Below are 19,549 nucleotides of genomic sequence, written 5' to 3'. Positions count from 1 at the left end.
TGATGTCATAATGTAGTTGTGGATTTGGTAAAGCTGATTGACTATGATGTCATTGTTGCTACTGTAAATGTTCATGCTATCTTGTAAAGTTTACATTTTTGGCTGATTGTCATCCTAATGTAGGTGTTCATGGCATCTAGTGATGGTTAAGTTGATGCTTGATAATGATGTCAGTGATTTAGTGAAGTTGATGGATGATTATGATATGTCATAATGTACATGCTGTGTATGTTTGTGTGATATAGTTTGAAGCTGAGAGCAGATTATGATGTCATAGTGTAGCTACTAAAGATGTTCATGTCATTTGGTGAGTTTGAAGATTGATGATCATGATGTCATAATGCAGCTATTGTAGATGTTCAGGTCACAGATTTTTGTCATATATTTGAATTTCAGTCACAGACTGGAGATGATTCTGCTAAAAACTTAAGCACACTTGACAGAATTAATGACAGAATTATTTATTATTTTGAGCAATGCCATTGTTTTATTTTGAGATTAATGAAAAATAATGCCTAGCATGAATAATTTCAGCTGATGTTAGTAATTGCTATTCAGATAAAACACCTCTTTGACAACTCAGAGTGTGGCAAATTTAGCAAGTTGTAGTGAAGGTTTTCAGGGTTTTATCTATAGCTTGGTGACATTGAGAAATGAACAGAGGAGCCCTGAGTAGAGATTATCAGTAGAGTGCAGAATGATTGTGGCTGTTTTTGTGTTAAGTACATAGATGTAACTGTATACAGAAGATGACTGGAAGTCAGCCATAAATGTTCTGTCAGTGTAATCAGCTGAACTAAAATTTGCTGTGAGAAAATGACATTTTTTCCCTTGATCCACAGCTCTGTTAAGAAAAATGAATAATTTCCCCCCTCCTGTCTCCGGTTATAGCAGTCTCAGAATAATGACAGTGTGCAGGAGGAGAAATATAAGCTCTTGAATATGTAATACTGGAGATCTAGACCCAGCTCTGTAAATGGCTCATTATGTGATGTATTTAATCTGCAAGAACACATTCTGAATAATTTTGTTTTCTTTCAAGAAACTGTAAAATCTGGGAAGAATGGAATGTGAAAGTGACTGTAGTCATTGTGGAATTAGATCAAAAGGAAGGCATCTTAAGTGAAAATCGCTTTATTCATATGCCTGCATGCATGATATATTCCTATTTATAGCTAAGGGTGGGGATTCTGGGAAGGCTCTCTGAGAGAACATTTAAAAATTGTCTGATCTCTGTCTCTTTGACTTGTAGGATGGGAAGGAGTCTGCACTTAAACAGAGTGTTGGGTCCATGAGGACAGCCATGCGGAGACCTGCTACAGCTCTGTTAGAAGACGCTTCAAGTGATCTGCCAGTTTGTTTCCCTTAAACGTGGGCTGAATTTGGACGTTTGGATACTTTCCAGCTTGGCAACCCTTAACAGGATTCGATTTCGGATTTCTGTGCTTGAGGATATATGCATTTATCCTTCTGGAATCTCATGTGCGTATTGCACTCCAAGCAAAGTCGCATGACATCAGCTGGTTTTGGAATTTGGATAATTGCACATCTCTCACTGGAGTACAGTTTTTGAGCTTTCCATTACAGGTGTTTGTTGGGAATCGTTCTGCATCCACCTCTGAGCACGGGCCAAGAGCCTCCAAACAGGAAGTGTTCGGTTGGGTGTGTCGTCTGGTGAAATGGATGGGCCACAGAAAAAGCGGAAGTCTCGGTCGGTGCGAGACCGGGAGCGCGTGTCTAACGGGATCAGGAATAACCATGTCCGCGGCTCCATGCTTCGATTCTCCTCGGATTCAGAGAAGGAAGACCGCACCAACCCCTCCTCTTCCTCACGACCCAGGCCACCGAGGAGGAAGAGAAAGGAGTCTACCTCTGCTGAGGAGGACATCATTGACGGATTCTCAATATCGGGATTTATGACGCTGGAAGCTCTTGAGGTAAGAGACTTGTACTGCAGCCTTTGCTTGAATGTGTTTTTAACTGCTGTTTTTTGGAAGTGCTTGTTTGGTTTGGCTGTGAAAAGCTCAGTGGCGGCATAATGACTGGTTTATTATTGTCTGTAGACTGCTTCTTTCTGGACTCTAATTGCCTGGGTCTGTTTTGCACAGTATTGAATTTTCTGTTGTTCCTCAGTGAGTGTGTTTGTGATTCAAGTAGATGTGGCTTTTTAAGTCATTTTCCTGCCAAAGATGTAAAGTGTGTCCAAATTAGCTTGATTGCTTTTGTAGTATACATTCATACTTAAAATTCCAACATGAAGTGCACTTCATATACCCGGATGATGCACTTATTTTATTGAAAAAAGAAAAAGAAAAGAAAATGTAGAAGAATAAAAGGGGGATCGGACTCTGATATTGGATGAGACAATAACCATGTAAAATTGATGCGCTAGACATTTGAGTGTCTGTCTAGTGTGCCATTTGGGAGACAGCCACAACTGTGGATGTCCGCTGTGATGTTGTACTTCTTTAAGATGCTGTTTTGAGAGATTAACAAAGTTGTTTTAGATTGAGTTTGATGCCTGAATACTAAGAGTCTAATATAAATATACAGAAATCATCATATGTAGAAATTATGTCATAATGTAGCTGCTGAAGATGTTCATGTCATCTGGTGAAGCTGAAGATGGATGATCATTATGGCATAATGTAACTACTGTAGATGTTCAGGTTACAGATTTCCATCATGTATTTAGATTTTAGTCACAGAATTTTGGTAAGAAAGATAATTCTGCTGAAAAGCTTCATTAATTTAAAAAACAACTTAAACACACAACTTGAACAAAGCCTTGTATCATTTTGTGATGAAAAAAAGAAAAGAAAAATAATACCTGCAGTAGAAAGAATAATTTCAGCTGATCTAAGTTTAAAGTTTAACTGTACTTCTATTAGGGGTATAAGAAAATATCGATGCACATGAGTATCGCGATATTTTGTTTGGCGATACTGTATCGATTCTCAAAAACGGAATATCGTTTGAGAATGTTTAACATCTGTATTTATTTTATTGTTTTAAAATTGTTTTGCTTTCTTTAGCAATCCTGCAAGCACTTTATTTTTCATTAATATTAAGCAGATGTAATTCTTTACATCAAAATGTTATGACATTGTATGTTATAATTGTAAACTTAAAATGTGAACCTTTAAAGCAGGGGCTAAAAAAATATATGTTCTTTTTATAAAATACAATTTTATACATTTAACATTTAACTTGAATTTTTTCCCCTTGACTCGTACTGCACAAAAAGTGGTTCAATAACGATGAATGTTACAGGGACTGATTATTGCAAATGCAGATCCCACTGTGTTCTGGTTAAATAATTATTTATTTATTGCTAAGGTTTGCAAAATGGTGGTGTGTTCTTTATGACAGCTTTCCTAAAAATATATCCAATTCCTAAAATAAGAAATATCCCAATATATCGCCTTGCTTACAGTATTGCAACATATCGTATCGCAACCCCTGTACCGTGATATGTATCGTATCGCCAGATTCTTGCCAATACACAGCCCTAACTTCTATAGAAATGTTTTTCAATATTTCAATGTTATCATTTAATTTTTTAATTAATCATATTTTGTAAATAAAAACTAAACTAAATATATAAATAAAAAAGATTGGGCATGCAGGTGTATTCACAATTTAGTTTTTTTTTTTTTGCCGTCTTTCACTGTTACTTCCATATTGTGTTTCTGACTTTGATGTGTCATATCGTAGGTGCTTCCCAGGAGCACTTGTCAGCAGCATTGGCCTTCACCATTGTTTCATTTGTCAGTCTTGACAGGACATCTGTAGAGTGCCATCCTGACTTTCAGCGTCGCTCTTGCTGTTAAAAGCCCAACAGTGTGACACGACGAAGCTTTGCACGCTTTACCCTCACATCCCCTACAGATGCTGTTGCATTGTGTTGCATGTTCACTACAGTAATCTGTGAAAGGAGCCCGTCAGCAGCTTACGCTGTCACGCTAGCGCTGTGAACCGCAGGCGCAGTTCTCCAGGGGTGACATCCAATTCACCGATTCATTCTTTACTGTTCTGGGATCTGTGACTCATAGCCATCCTCTTCATGCTCTGTCGTTTTGCTTCATTTAGAACCTCACAGAGCAGGAGATCCTAGTCTAGATCCTGCATGTCAACGATCAGCTTCATTCTCATTCATGCAGCTGAGATGATCATGGGACTTAATGAGCCAGTGGAACTAGACAAATCAAACGTACAGTATGTTGGCCTATTCTATAACATAAAGTCTTTTAATAAATTACTATTATAATGCTGTAATCATAAAAAAGAGTATTATTACTGTTTGTTGCAGCTTTTGTTTTAGTTGTGTTTCTTGTTTAGTTTTAGTTGTGTTTTTTGTTTTGTTTTGTTTGTAGTTTTGTGTTTTAGTTTAGTTTGTTGTGGTGTTTTGTTTTGTTTTAGTTGTGTTGTGTTTTTTTTGCCATTATTTTTAAAAGGTTTGGAAATAATGAGGAAGATAATGAAACTAGATGGGGAAATAACAAAAGCTGGAATCGCATTTTCTGCATAAACACCAGAGGTAAACACATCAGCACAAATCACTATGCCACAGCTCCAATTTTATTGCATTTATTTTTTTCACATGAATCTATATCCATTTTGGACTGATTGTTTGCTGTTGTGATTTTGGCCCATAAATGTAGCAGTTAGGGATGCACGATATTATATCAGAATCAACCGATAATGGCTTTAAATGGAAATATCGGCATCGGCCTGATATGAAAAATTACAGCGATATGTCTTTCTGATAAGAGGAGTGCATTAACTCACATGTGCTCAGGGTGTGCTAGCGATTAGCTCATGTCAAGTCAACAGTGAGATTAGATCACATCAGCAGTGTGGCTCATTCTTGAAGAAGTTTTGCCTGAATGATGATTGGATTCACTGTTTTGGATCGCTACATTTAAACTGAGAATTCACATACAGAATGATGCGTTCGGTGTATGATAGAGTAAAACACATCAGCACAAATCACTATGCCACAGCTCCAATTTTATTGCATTTATTTTTTTCACATGAATCTATATCCATTTTGGACTGATTGTTTGCTGTTGTGATTTTGGCCCATAAATGTAGCAGTTAGGGATGCACGATATTATATCAGAATCAACCGATAATGGCTTTAAATGGAAATATCGGCATCGGCCTGATATGAAAAATTACAGCGATATGTCTTTCTGATAAGAGGAGTACATTAACTCACATGTGCTCAGGGTGTGCTAGCGATTAGCTCATGTCAAGTCAACAGTGAGATTAGATCACATCAGCAGTGTGGCTCATTCTTGAAGAAGTTTTGCCTGAATGATGATTGGATTCACTGTTTTGGATCGCTACATTTAAACTGAGAATTCACATACAGAATGATGCGCTCGGTGTATGATAGAGTAAACAGTAGGGCTGCACGATAAATCGCATTCGATATTTAATGCGCATCTTGTCAGAAAGCTGGTTCTGTAATCAGCGGTAAATCTCCATCACGTGCGTGCTTTCACATTGAGCAGCATTAAATACACAGAGCCGTTGTTCACTGACGAGCTGCGCAAAAATCGCTCGAATATGAATGTGGTTTTGCGCATTAAATATCGCATGTGATTTATCGTGCAGCTCTAGTAAACAGTAATAGCATGTGCAGCGGCAGCCTCACCCAGGTCCTAATGCCCGATCAGTAAGGAGTTTTAATTCCGTAGGGGGCGCTGTTGGCCTACTTCTAATAAAATAAAAGCAAAATACACAAATAATATTTAGACTGTTTATAAAGCAGTAATTGATGCCATAAAATCATGAGTATGTTTTGATTTAAAGGTCAGAAGGTATAGTTTACATGAAAAAAAAAATCACAAACATGACGCTTAAATTAAAAATTTTTATATATACTGATTTATTCATTAATGTGTAATATGTTGTATTTTTTAAACAAATTATGAGCTCTAAAAGATTTTCAGAATTTTTACAACTCTTTTGCTGTAGACCATTTACAAAGGTTACCACTGCATCTATCTGAAAAAAAATGCAGCATTTGATTATAGTTTATTTATAGTTATTTTCAAATGTTCAATGCATTATAAACGAACTTCATTAATCACGAGTATGTTTTGATTTAAAGGTCAGAAGCTATAGCTTACATGAATAAAAAAAATCACAAACATGATGCTTGTAAATTAAATAATTTTATATATACTGATTTATTCATTAATGTGTAATATGTTGTATTTTTTAAACAAATTATGAGCTCTAAAAGATTTTCAGAATTTTTACAACTCTTTTGCTGTAGACCATTTACAAAGGTTACCTCTGCATCTATCTGAAAAAAAATGCAGCATTTGATTATAGTTTATTTATAGTTATTTTCAAATGTTCAATGCATTATAAACGAACTTCATTATTGTTTTCTTTAAAAAGATTTCAGCGGGGCACTTACAATGGAAGTAAATGTGGTTCATTACTTTGTTGGACTTAGAAGCAAAAAAAAAAAAGCTTTTAATTTTTTTGTTTTTAAATGAAAACTTACATCAATTCTTCCATTTAAATTGAATTTTATTCGTTTTTTATCAATGATTCATTGGTCTTAGGGTTTTAATGGTTACGTTGTCATGATCATTTATTTTTACACTAAAATCATAACGTACATATTGTTTATGTCTCCTGGCTGTTCTATTGAATGTGTAGGCCTAAATATTTTAAAATAATACAAAACTGCCCCACTTATTTAACCTAGATTTTTCCTTCAAAGAAAAGTGTTGTTGATTGAGCTTAACTTGAACCTAGAATGTTCCATTAAGCTGAAGTGTATAAATAATCAGATAAATATATCTCCAAATTTCTTACTCGTAGTTGTCTCTACAAATTAAGCTGGGATAGCAGAAAGTGTGTTGACATCCCAAAAATGACAAATTCAGCTTTAAATAAATACTTCTCTCTGACAGTGTGCGTGTAAATTGTCTGGTATTTATAAGGAAACGAGTGAAGTGTTTATTTTGTCTATTGTGATGTAATCGAGTCAAATGTGCTATGCCAGAAGTGTCTTCTTGGCAGAATTATGAGACAGGCTATAGATTTTCTGAGATCTAGATGTCTCTTTGCTATTAAGCAGACAAATCGAAAGATGGAGTGAGAGAGAGAGACAGATAGAGAAAGGGTAAGGAATTGATTACACTTTTCATTGAGAAGGATATTGTTGCACTGAATGTATTGACGTTGCACGTGTACCTAGTTAAAAACACACACACATGCAAAATCTGTCAATAATTATTTCGGAATAAAGAAAGAACATGACTTGTAAAATAAATGTTTAGTACTGAAAATCACTGGTAATTTTGTTCGAGGCATGCTCTGAATATTTTCTTGCATGACAAATGTTACTTTAAGCCATCAAATAATTTCCTTCCTAACAGTGCTTATATCTACTCATGGCAGTGACAGTTGATATTCATTTAGACCTCATTTGAAACTGTCACAATAAGATATGTGATATGCGTTAATACAGTGCTGTAGGAGCCATGACTGACACATCAAATATACTCCAAGGCATGCTAAATGCAGCCGATGGATCATATTGTAGTTACACTTTTACATTCCTTTAGACTCCTACTTAAATCGTGTTCCTTTTGGATCAAGTTTTGGATCATAAATGTGTAGCAATACTTTTGCTGTTGTTGGATTGTTAATGCATGGTATGGGATTGCAGTTGAAGCTACTAGGCAAAAAGAGTGAATCATTTAAGATACAAAACATGCTGAGAGCAATTCAGGTTCAGCTAAATGTGGAGTTAAGGCTGTCTCTTTTTTATACTGTGCTGCTGATGATAAGTATATTGTTTTATGTGTTAGTATCTATCTACCATATTTTGCAATGGATAAGACATTTCCTGTGAATGTGCAAAACTTATAGAATAACAAAGTGCAGTTAACTTTAAAACTATTTGCACTACAAACCAATGTGTTCATGATTACGAAACTTAATTTAAATAATGTGATAAAAACTGGTTTGCAATTTCAAGCAGCAATGGACTGTTTTTGTACGCCAGACGCCTTGCACATTCAAGTTACAAATGGCTGAACCCACTCTTAAGCCTCGTGCACACCGGGACGATTATCGCACGCGCTTATCGCCAGCATTTTTCGACGCGTCTTGTGTGTTCATACCCAAGCAATTTTCAATGGCGATGAGCCGAGTGAACATGCAAATTCACTCCCTGACATTAGATGGCGCTTAATGAAAAACAGAAATACCCCGATACACATCGAATCCTATTTGCTCTGCAATTCCTCTCCATTGATCTGCAATTCTCTCTCTTATCGAGATTTTTGTAGGACTTTGCTGTTGCGTTTGTCATAAAGCTCTTTATGTTCAGACACCAATGAGTCCAGCAGCTCTGCATTCATCTTGCCTCGATGCTTCTTTTTCGTCTAATTAGTTCCTCTTCGTTGTTAGGTATCAATTGTGTGCTCGGCAATACCATTTTGTGCTTGAGCGCCACCAAGTCGTGTTTTACTGTAACTTCAGCAGCTCCAGGCACGTGAACAAAAGCGCCAATCTCATTGGTCGGCCATTTTTTAACATGGCGCGTCAAACCAAAAAACCAAGCCCGAGGCGGTTTTTTTTAATATGACGCTTTTACGCCTGCCGTTTTGCGCGCCGGTGTGCACACTCACATTGGCGCCCTCTGTTTAGTTCTGAGGTGTTAAATAGTGCTGTGTTCGATACATCGATACGACGATGTATCATCACAGAGATTTGACGATACGAGTATCGATACAGCTGGCCCTGTATCGATATTGTGGCACGTGTGCAGCAGTGGGCCGCGCTTAATTTGAATACAAGAACAACGTTTAAAATTGAGCAGAAAAGTGCGAGGTTTCTAAAAAATAATGAATAGAGCATAATATATACAGTAGGCTATAACAAGGTTTAATCTGGCCGCAGAGGAACACAACTGGGTAGCCTGATCTAAAGAGACGTAATCCCCAAAACAGAGCTTCACACTTGCGCAATAAGGAAATATCTGCTCAATGTGCTACTTATCTTTGTCAACCTGGCAACCATGTGCAAGCGCACTCTCCACTGTGTTTAAACCAGTTTAAAAGCGCTTGCTTTCTGAAAACACCGGTTTTAGTTTTAGCTTGCAGTTTAGCGATCTCCACTTCAATATTCTATTCTCAGAAAAGTGTAATTCATCAAGTGTTCATTTATGAGGGAGAGAGAGAGAGAGGGGGGGCTGTGTATATATGAATTACCACCGTTTTGTTCCTGATTGTCTGAGTGAGGCCGCAACGTGATCTGTGTGAGTAACTGAGCGTGTGTGTGCGTTAGATACAGAAGACAGCTGATTAGTTTAGAACTCTTCTAATTTTTTTTTTTAAACGTAGAGAGTGTGTTAATTTGTGCAATGATAACCTACCAGCAATGTGACTTTGTGGAAATAGTATATGGAGGGTATTTGGCTTAAAAACAAGATGCAAAAAATCTGAATATTGTACCTGTTGGGGAGTGCCCAATGTAAACATGAAACATATGCTATTACCTATATTGTACTGTGGTACAGTTATGGAGGCCCTTCATAATGCAGAGGTCAACTGCCTGCTCTGCCAATAGTTAGAATTGGCACTATAGTATGCAGTGTTTAATAAACAGCTGTTTTACTAAATTCTTCTGAGGTGAAATTCAGTGCATCGTGATATGTATCGTATCGTAACTTTGCTGGTGATACACAGCCCTAGTGTTAAACGTCGGCGATAATCGCGTGCGATAATCGTCCCAGTGTGCACAAGCCTTTATGTTAAAAATTAGGTGGCTAAAAAAAAAAAATTTAGGTGGCTAGGTGTAGTATTACTTTATAGTATTACTATCATGTTTTAAGATTGTAGCTTTGTGTACTGCAAGTGTATATAAGCATTGGCAATCAGCTATCTCTCTAACCTAATGATTAATTATTGAATTTGAATTAAATTATTGGTTGTTAACTTTACTTTTCAACTTACACATTTCCCAAATAGTGCAAATGGATGCACACTTTTAATCTCTATTATTTACAATATATAGTACACTCTTAAAAATAAAGGTGCTTCAAAAAGTTCTTCAAGCGATGCCATAGAAGAACCAGTTTTGGTTCCACAAAGAATCATTCAGTCAAAGGTTCTTTAAAGAACCATCTCTTTCTTACCTTTTTATAATCTGAAGAACCTTCTTTCACCACAAAGAACCTTTTGTGAAACAGAAAGGTTCTTCAGATGTTAAAGGTTCTTTATGGAACCATTTAGACAAAAAGGTTCTTCTATGGCATTGTGAAGCACCTTTATTTTTAAGAGTGTATACATATAATTTGGAGGTAGTATAGACTTCAAATTTTGAATCAAGTCACCACCACATGATGCTGGTGTGAAAAACTATCAAATTTTAAGATGGATGTGTTTGTAGACCCAAAACTCAATATATTGTCTAAAACTAATGCACAGGTGTCTACAGTTAAACTAAATATCAAGCTAACATCAATACTGAATAATCTTTGCCCAGCAGGATTTGTCAGCTTACTGCTTGATTAAAATCGCTCAAAATAGCTCATTAATTAGCTGCGTTGTTTGAACATGTTTTGTCTCATTTTGGCTCCATTAAAAACAATCATCCAATCACTTACAATATTAGCCATGACCTGACATTTATTCTATCTTTAGAGGCATTTTGAAAGGAAAATAACAGTGTACTTGTTAAAGGAGAAACGAAAAACAAAGATGTGCTTGGTTGTGACAGGTAATTGGTTAAAAGGTGCGACAATACAGGTGTGACGAAGGTTAATTGTTGTAAGAGCTTGAATTCTGTGCTGGCGCAAGTGTCGTGCAACAGCTGAATATTGATTCGTACATACAGACAAACATATGTAAATCATCATTTTGTGGTCATATCCAGGTGCCTTGACACACACACACACACACACACACACACACACTTTAAGCAACAGCTGTGGTTATAGCCAGGTTGTTGCAGGAGGGCTGTTAACCACAGTAAATGTTTGCTCTCATGTTTAAATGGTGTGGCAAGAATATCATTAATGACCCTGTGAGGGTGTGCAGAGGGGATAGTGTGCAGTGTGTGTGGTGTGAGAGAAAGAGAGTCAGCATTCCCTCCAAACATCTGTTCACTGATATGCACCTGATGCCTTCGTAGCTTTTAATTAAAAACGACAAAAACGGTTAAGATGTTAACAGTTTTGAAATTAAATGGTGTGTATGGGTCCACGTAGACGAGTTTAATGAGTATTTGGTCTCTGTATTCACCTACTGTATGTGTGTGATATTGCATTCAAAACTACAAAAATATTATTTCCATGCTAAGTTGAGTCTGCAAACATGTTGTAATGGGAAAATGTAATTTGTTTTGTGAATGGAGGACATCTTGTAATTTCCCATGTTCCGCAATGGTCTCAGGTGGGCATACGCCATTCATGGTTAGTCAGCACTCAGAGATTGAGGCAATCATACACAACCTCAGTTTACAGTTTTAATAGATTGGTAAAGTGAGAGATTTTTGATAGGCAACTGTGGATCTCTGCCTGGTTTTTCCTCCTGATCAAGGTTTGACAGTTTTCTTTTCTGTTTCTAGATGTTCTTTACACCAATGACCTTCCTAAATTAAGCGTTGAGAACAAATTTGTCTCACTGACTGCTGTAGTTATTGTTAAAAACCTATGCTTCTGAGAAAGGAAACTCACTCACTGGAATTTACCCAACATTTTCTTCCATGTTTCTGACACAGGATCACTTTATACTGAAGTCTAAGGCTCAAAGGAAGTTTAATTTGAGTTAACCTCATACCATTTGTGGCATATGGTTGAATACCACATTTTATTTCTTTAAAGGGTCATGAAACCCCCTGTTCGAGCACCAGTTAGTTCTCCACCACAGTTTTGAACAATGCTGCTAAAGTGGGTGTGGTAAACAGTGGAGTGGAGGGGAAGAGGGGAGACAAACAAGATAATTTATGAAATGCAGTCTCAGTCTCTTCCAAAAAAAAAACCTCACTTTCAATCTATGAACGTGTCTCTCACTTACTGTTCGTGTTCTAACAGTTTGAAGGGTATGTTATAGTAAATCAACACGTGCTGTTGTGAGTAATTAAGGGAAGCATCTTCTCATAGGATAAGGACACACAGTCTCATGAATAATTAGAGACACCGACGCGTCATAGTACTATGGTATTTGCCACATTACAGCCTTTGACTTCGACATGTAGTTTTTAAACCCAGAAGTCAAAAATAGCACAAAGAAATAAAATAATCAAAATAATCAAATTTTCTCCTATAACTAAAATAACGAATGTTAACATTGTCTTCTATGATGTGCAACACAAACACCTCTGTTAAAATCTTTTATGTTTCACGGCCCTTTAACAAAAGTAGAAATCAAGGTTACAGTAAAGCACAAAATGGTAGGAAATGGAGCCGATTTTTTGAGGATTTACAAGTAGAAATGTGAAACTTAAAATGTTATCAAAGCAATGTATTATTCTGTTAAAACATGCTATTTGTGCTGTAAAGCTCTAAATCATTTTTGAGTTTTATGGTTGTGTTTTCATGGTGAAAAAGTTGTGAAATTGGATATAAATTTACACAGAAAAGGTTAGTAAGCATTTTTTTCCCACCCTAAAATCATGCTAAGACACAAATTGTTTGTCTTGTGGCTGTACTATTGATACAGTATTTTAAAGGGTTCATGAACGGTTTTATTATTTTGTACTGTTCTTTGAGGGCCATTTATGATGTTATCAAGATTTTTACATCAAAAAACATCATAATTTAGAAGTAATATTTTCTGTCCTGTTTTGATCCCCCTCATTGGAACGCTCTGTTTGAATAGGCGTGGCGGATTGTAGACTCAGAAGTAAACGCCCACCACTGATATGATTGTCCTACATCCTTCACAGATGGACGCTGCTGTGATTTAGGTTAAAAACGCATAAATACTCAGTTCACATCAAACGATCTGTAATAACAGACAAAGCAATAGTGATCACGTGATAAAAACATTTACTCACTCTTGTGTGGTGTGACATTACTGTCAGATCCAATACAGTCGCCACAGCATCGTCTTTTAGTTTCAATCTTTCTGAAAATCCTGCGTCGAATTGTGCTTTGTTTGTAAACAAATCTGCGATAAAAATGAGGTGAACAAAGACCAAGTTCTTACTGATGCGATCTGGAACTTCATACAAAAAAAAATCCACTCTTTCCTAATGTTGGGATCAGAAGGAAGGCAATGCAAAGTCTGTTTTTTCCCACAACTTAGCACTGCACAGCATCTTGTTGTCTTCAGAGCCATCTTTATCGTTTGATTTCTGTGTAGACCTGCGTTTACCTCTCTCAATTATTTATTTATTCTCGTTATTTACACTACGTGTGAGAATCGGTGGGCGGAGCTTAACAGGCAGTGATGTAGCAGCAGGTGTTGATCTTCTGTGGAGGCGGAGTTTAGCCACACTATTACATCATAAAGTGGCACATTCCAACCTGTCATTTTGGCAGATTGACTTAAAATATAAGCTGTTTTTAAACTAACGAGAAAGTTTTGAGGTCTGAAACTTACAGGATGTTTTTATAGTACAATTGCCTCTTATATGTCAAAATATCAAGCGAATTTTGATTTCTCAGTTTCACTTTAATTGTAAGTGCCTCAGTGTAAACCAGATTTGTTTAAAGAGAGACGTTATGCCACAAATGTCAAAGGTGCGGTCACATTAGTGAAATTTTGGCAAAATTATGTGGTCAATAAAGGTCCATTGTCTATAGCTTTGCATGAATCTCTGCTCACACAGAAGTCACTTTCAAACTAAGAGGCTTTCTGTTGGTCAACAGAATTTGCACAATTTGAAATGAAATCTGCATGGGGAACTTTTCTGCCCCTATGTTAAAGGGGTCATATGATGCTTTTTTAAAGATCATTATTTTGTGTATTTGGTGTAACAGAATATGTTGACATGCTTTAATGTTCAAAAAACACATTATTTTTCAAATACTGTACATTATTGTAGGTCCTCTATGCCCCGCCTCTCTCAAACGCTTCGTTTTCTACAAAGTCCCTCCTTCCGACAAGCGCAGTCTGCTCTGATTGGCCAGCTGAACCAGTGCATTGTGATTGGCCAAACACCGCAAGCACTCGTCGGAAATGTAACGCCCCTTACCATAATCGCGAGCTTCATCTTTCAAAATAAATGTAAAGCCAGAGCCCGAAAGGGGAACAGTCGCGTAACAGACACAGTGATGAAGCTGGTATGTGTTTACAGTACACAAGCCACGGTTAAGACAGCTAACTCCACTGTGAAGTGACCCCCCCTCTCTCTCTCTCTCTCTCGCGCTCGCTCGCTCACGCACACACACACACACACACACACACACCCACACACACGATGCGCAAAACTCCGCATGTGAACAGTCAATAGCAAATACTTAAACTAATAACAAAACAGTAGCTGATTCAGAAGTGCCAGCTTGTCATAGCAAAGTCAGAATTACCTCCTCTCCTAGGTTCACGAAATTGTCGTTTATAAAATGCATTGCTGTTCTGTTGTAAGTAATCTTAAAGATTCCTAAATGCATCTACTTTCGGAAGGCCAAATAAAGTGCTTTTGCTTTCGCCCAGAAACACACAGCGTCTCCCTGACATGGCTGCTTCAAAACTAACTGCGGTTACTGAAACCACGCCTTCTGTCTTTGCGTGAACATTTGGGTGGCATTATGCTAATATTTACACATAGTGAGGTAGATATGTGGGGGCGTGTTAGAACGAGCCGTTTTAGGGGGGCGTGGCAGAGTCTTAACTTTGATAAAGAATATCTCTTTGGTTTTGAGACTTTAGTCTTTGCAACTTCAGGGATCTTATCTATGCACAATCAGCTTGTAACACTCCAAAGAGAAAGGAAAACTTGAAATCGCATCATATGACCCCTTTAAACTCACGATTGCACAGATTCCTATTGAGAAGAATGGATTTTGCAAGCAAAATTTGTTGAACAATGGTAAATGTGACCGCACCTTAACTTGTATACTGAACACGAAACTATTTCTTTAATGTTAGTAATCCTTTCTTCCAAAACGAATTGTTGTACTAGTAATACTTGCCTTAGCAGAGACACTCTCAGAGAGCATAAACTGAGTTCTCTGTTTTTGTGTAGATGTAAATAATGTATCAAATAGCAGTGTTAAGTGTAGCCCGAAGTCTGTCCCATATGCTTTAAGTGTAGCTGTAAAAACGCTAGTCTGCAAAGAGAAGATATGCTGCTCGAACTCGCACTGTTAATGCTTAGGCAAATTCAATTTTTATTCAAATACAACTGGCATGCCCGAGTAGGTTTATAATAATACATCTGGCATGTCTGTGAGTCAGTATCTGGTGGGACACCACTCATTCATTATCTCTATTCTCTCGTGTGAAGGAATAGGGAAAAAAAGACAAATGTTTGCAAAAGCTGAATTGAAAATGGCATCAGTGAGGAGCAACTGCTGAGTACAGCCCTCTGTACATTTTCTTGTTCTTTTCTTTGGTTGTCGACAGCAGGGTCGTGAGAGGTTAAAGGCTCGCAGAGACCTTGATGAAGTTGAAACTTCTGGCTCTCCACCTGCCAACACCTGGCTGCAAGCAATCTTATTGCATTTCCAAAGCAGCTTCGTGTTGGAGATGGTGTCAGAGCTTCCACTCACACGTTTCTAACTCTGCTTCACACGCACACACCCAGAAGCAACTTGATCTTTCTTTGTGTGAGACAAAGTCAGGTCGAGACGGGACAAGTGGAGGTGAGCAGAACACCTTTCTCTCCTCCTAAAGGCTTAAATGAACTTCTAGTGGGTCATTCTATGAAACAGGCACCCATAAGACAGTTTGATAAGGTGATTTTTTAAAGTAAATAATAGAAAGACTTTAAGTAGAATTTAATACTGATATTTATGCAGACATTTCAGTGATCAGTTCTTTACTGTACAAAATCATGATAACAAGGTTGACATTTTAAAATCGTCCCTTAGTGACAAACCTAAAACAAACTAAAAAGTGACTCAAAAATGAGAGACTGACTTGTCCTTGAAGAGTTCACTAATGTCATTTCATTTTGTTTATGGACTTGCTTATTGCTTTAAAAAGAGAAAATATTTGGGGCAATTTGAACAGAACATGTTTTTTTTTTCATTCCATTGCACTACATTACATAATTTTTCTATGTAAACACATTAAATGGATGTGTTTGACTGTTGCACTCACATCGTTTGCAGTGTCTAGCATATTCCCTAATTCCATTGCCATTTCACTGCCTGCACCTTGATTTTAAAGAATACATTAACAACAATCTAAAATATAAATATAGATTAATGACAAAATGATTGCTTTTATTTGCACATTTTGTTTTCAAAATGTGTTTATTTGCTAGTACAGCAACGTTGGTGAAAAGTATGGCATGTCATAAAAGGCTTGTAAAAAAATCTCAGATGAAAAGTAATAAAAAAACACAAAAAATTATTTTTGTTGTTTCGATATGTCTGATGTAACAGTAAAAGTTGCAGACATTAGCTATTAATTTATAAAGTAATTATAAAAGTAAGTTTTACAGTGATTTATATGAGGGACACAAATGGCACCCTGTTTTGTAGAATAAATGTCCCACATTTGAATTTCCTTCTTTTGGATTGTATGTTGTTGTTGGCCGGGATATAGCTGTTTTTCCCCCCTACATGCCATATGCAGGGACGCCGTTTGGCTTGATTTCATATCCTGTAGGCATTCATCAAGATCTTCCGACCACAGAGTTTGTGTTCCTCAAAGTGGTGTTAAACCATGAATCTCATTTCAGTGTGTGTCAGAGTGTCTGAATTCATAAAAGTCTTCAGGAAAAAAACAGATGAACTGGTTTGTGAACATTTTATTAAAAAGTATTGTTCACCTGCCTCTAATAAATAATTATAATAGATATCCCAGAATGTATCATTTTAATGTACCTTACATTGCAGATTTAGGTGTATAGACCCAGATTGTATTTATTTTCTGTTTGTGTTGGCTGCATTGACTGGGACAATGCTTGATTGTGATCAAGGAGCTCAGACGTTAAATTTACATTTGCAGTCTTTTGGTTTGGCTGTGCTTATGGTGCAGGGTGAGTTACATGCTGAAGTTTAATACTTACGATTAGGGGTTTGTTCAAATCCATAAACTTAAATTCCATAAGAAACTAAACCTATTGGTGCATTGTTCACTTTGCTAAGTGTAAACACATTTCAGTCTAAAGTGAATTCAGATTATGAGAAGAATTTGTGGCCAAGGACTTAATATCTCTCCACCTCCTACTTTCATAACCAGACTTTAGCCTGTAAATGCTAAGTGAACTCATACACATGCCAAGTAATTGTTTAGGTTGAGGCTGTTGGGAGCGTGAGGAGAATGTGTTGTTCCATTCCAGGTCTCTTCTGTTTATCCTGAAGTGACTGATTTGGTGTGTGTGGAACAGCTTGCTGGTCAGCGGAAGTGTTTGGGGTCAAGTGTGGGTCCAGCCGATGTCTGCAGACACAGTAGGACAATACAAGGGCATGTATTCACAGACAGGGCTCTGGTAGTTCATTTGCACATTGTACATGGCATTGTAGAAATGCACTTTTGTAGTTGACCATTATGATTCTAGCCTAGTCCTTGAGCGAAAGTGTCTGAAAAAATAGACTGAGGTCAGTAGTATTCAGCTGGTCATGTGAACTTGGTGATGTACTCTATACTCTTAAAAATAAAGGTTCCAAAAGGGGTTTTTCGCAGTGATGTCATAGAGGAACCATTTTAGGTTCCCTAAGGAACCTTTCAGTGAACAGTTCTTAAAAAGAATTTTTTTTTTTCTGATTGTAATAATCTAAATAACCTTTTTCTACTATAAAGACCCTTTTGTGCAAAGGCTTCTTCATGGAATCTTCAATGCCAATGAAGAACCCTTATTTTTTAGAGTGTGTTTAAAATAAAACCGCTTTGATTGGGCTACTGATAATGTAGTCGTAGTTCATTTGCACATTGTACATGGCATTGTAGAAATGCACTTTTGTAGTTGACCATTATGATTCTAGCCTAGTCCTTGAGCGAAAGTGTCTGAAAAAATAGACTGAGGTCAGTAGTATTCAGCTGGTCATGTGAACTTGGTGATGTACTCTATACTCTTAAAAATAAAGGTTCCAAAAGGGGTTTTTCGCAGTGATGTCATAGAGGAACCATTTTAGGTTCCCTAAGGAACCTTTCAGTGAACAGTTCTTAAAGAAATTTTTTTTTTCTGATTGTAATAATCTAAATAACCTTTTTCTACTATAAAGACCCTTTTGTGCAAAGGCTTCTTCATGGAATCTTCAATGCCAATGAAGAACCCTTATTTTTTAGAGTGTGTTTAAAATAAAACAGCTTTGATTGGGCTACTGATAATGTAGTCTTCATCTCATGTAGTCTAAATGTACATGAATTAAATAAGGACAGAATTACTGAGTGCAAGTTTGAAAATCTTTTAATGACTTAAACTGGCATTTCCTTCAAAAAATGCTAATCTAGCCAAGCTCTTACTTGGGGAAGGTCTCACTGGAGCTTCTTTTCCACCAAAATAACTGCTGTGAATATGTTAGCTGCCGTTTCTGGATCTGTTTTCTCTGACTCATTTCTGAATTAGCTTTTTGCATTTAGCCTCCTGTTTGTACCCGACCCTTGCTGTTCGATGCATAACAGCCATCCTGCCCAAATGCCATATTTGTGGCTGCTGAATTATGCATGAGGAGCAGTTTAGAGGCCTAGTGAGTTTGTGCTTGGTGGGAGAGTAATGAGGAAGCCTTGTTTCTAATGGCAGGATTTGGCTTGGCAAGATGTTTTATGTGCTAATTGAATCGCAGAACTGAGGAACATTTTGGAGTCATTTGAGATGACAGAAGTAATGGTGTGTTGTGACTAGAGATATGCGGATGTGTCAGCGTGATTTTGTGTGGGACTGAGAACATAAAAGGAGCCTGAAACATAATAGAATGCATTAAGGAGTCATATGGAGTCTGTTCTGCAATGGTTATCCAACACTCCATTATATTAGGGGTGGGCGATATGGCAAAAATATCAATCACTATTTTTTTTTCAGGAAAATCACGATTCACAGTTTTATCATGATTCTTTCTCATGTTGGTTTTACTATTTTTGCAAGCTGTCTGAGCAGTACAGCCAAACTAATTTCCCTATTTAAAAAAAATAGGTAACAAAACATAAAATAAAAAAGAATGGCCGACATTTAGGCCAAAGTGGGCGAAGATAAAAATCTTTGTCATTATTTTCTCTTTGTTATTAAAAAATAAGATATAAAGAACAAAGATACACATTACAAATACACATAATATACAAATAAAACAAACAGTGCTTTATTTTTCAGGTACAGTATGTGTATTTAGCAGTAGCATTCAAGAAATTGAATTAACAAATAAAAATATAAAACACTACATACACTTCACTGTATAAATTATACATTAAATCTTATTAAAGCAACTGTATTAAAGTTCTTCAGTCAAGAG

The 19,549-nt window shown here is 36.8% G+C and overlaps 1 protein-coding gene across 1 annotated transcript in view; it reads left to right on the top strand.

Annotated features, from left to right (window-relative positions):
* The window catches only part of LOC107578462 (autism susceptibility gene 2 protein-like), a 91,314-nt gene that overhangs the window by 839 nt on the left and 70,926 nt on the right, over positions 1-19,549 (top strand). The window contains exon 2 of the mRNA XM_016264419.1: positions 1,253-1,937. Coding sequence (XP_016119905.1) covers positions 1,680-1,937 — 258 coding nt within the window. The 5' untranslated portion in view covers positions 1,253-1,679. The remainder of the gene's footprint in view (positions 1-1,252; positions 1,938-19,549) is intronic.

This window comes from Sinocyclocheilus grahami, unplaced genomic scaffold (genome assembly GCF_001515645.1).
Source record: "Sinocyclocheilus grahami isolate Dianchi unplaced genomic scaffold, SAMN03320097.WGS_v1.1 scaffold32.1, whole genome shotgun sequence".
Taxonomy (NCBI): Eukaryota; Metazoa; Chordata; class Actinopteri; order Cypriniformes; family Cyprinidae; genus Sinocyclocheilus; species Sinocyclocheilus grahami.
Note: the sequence above shows the minus strand (reverse complement) of the source record. Positions and strands in the feature narration are given on the sequence as shown.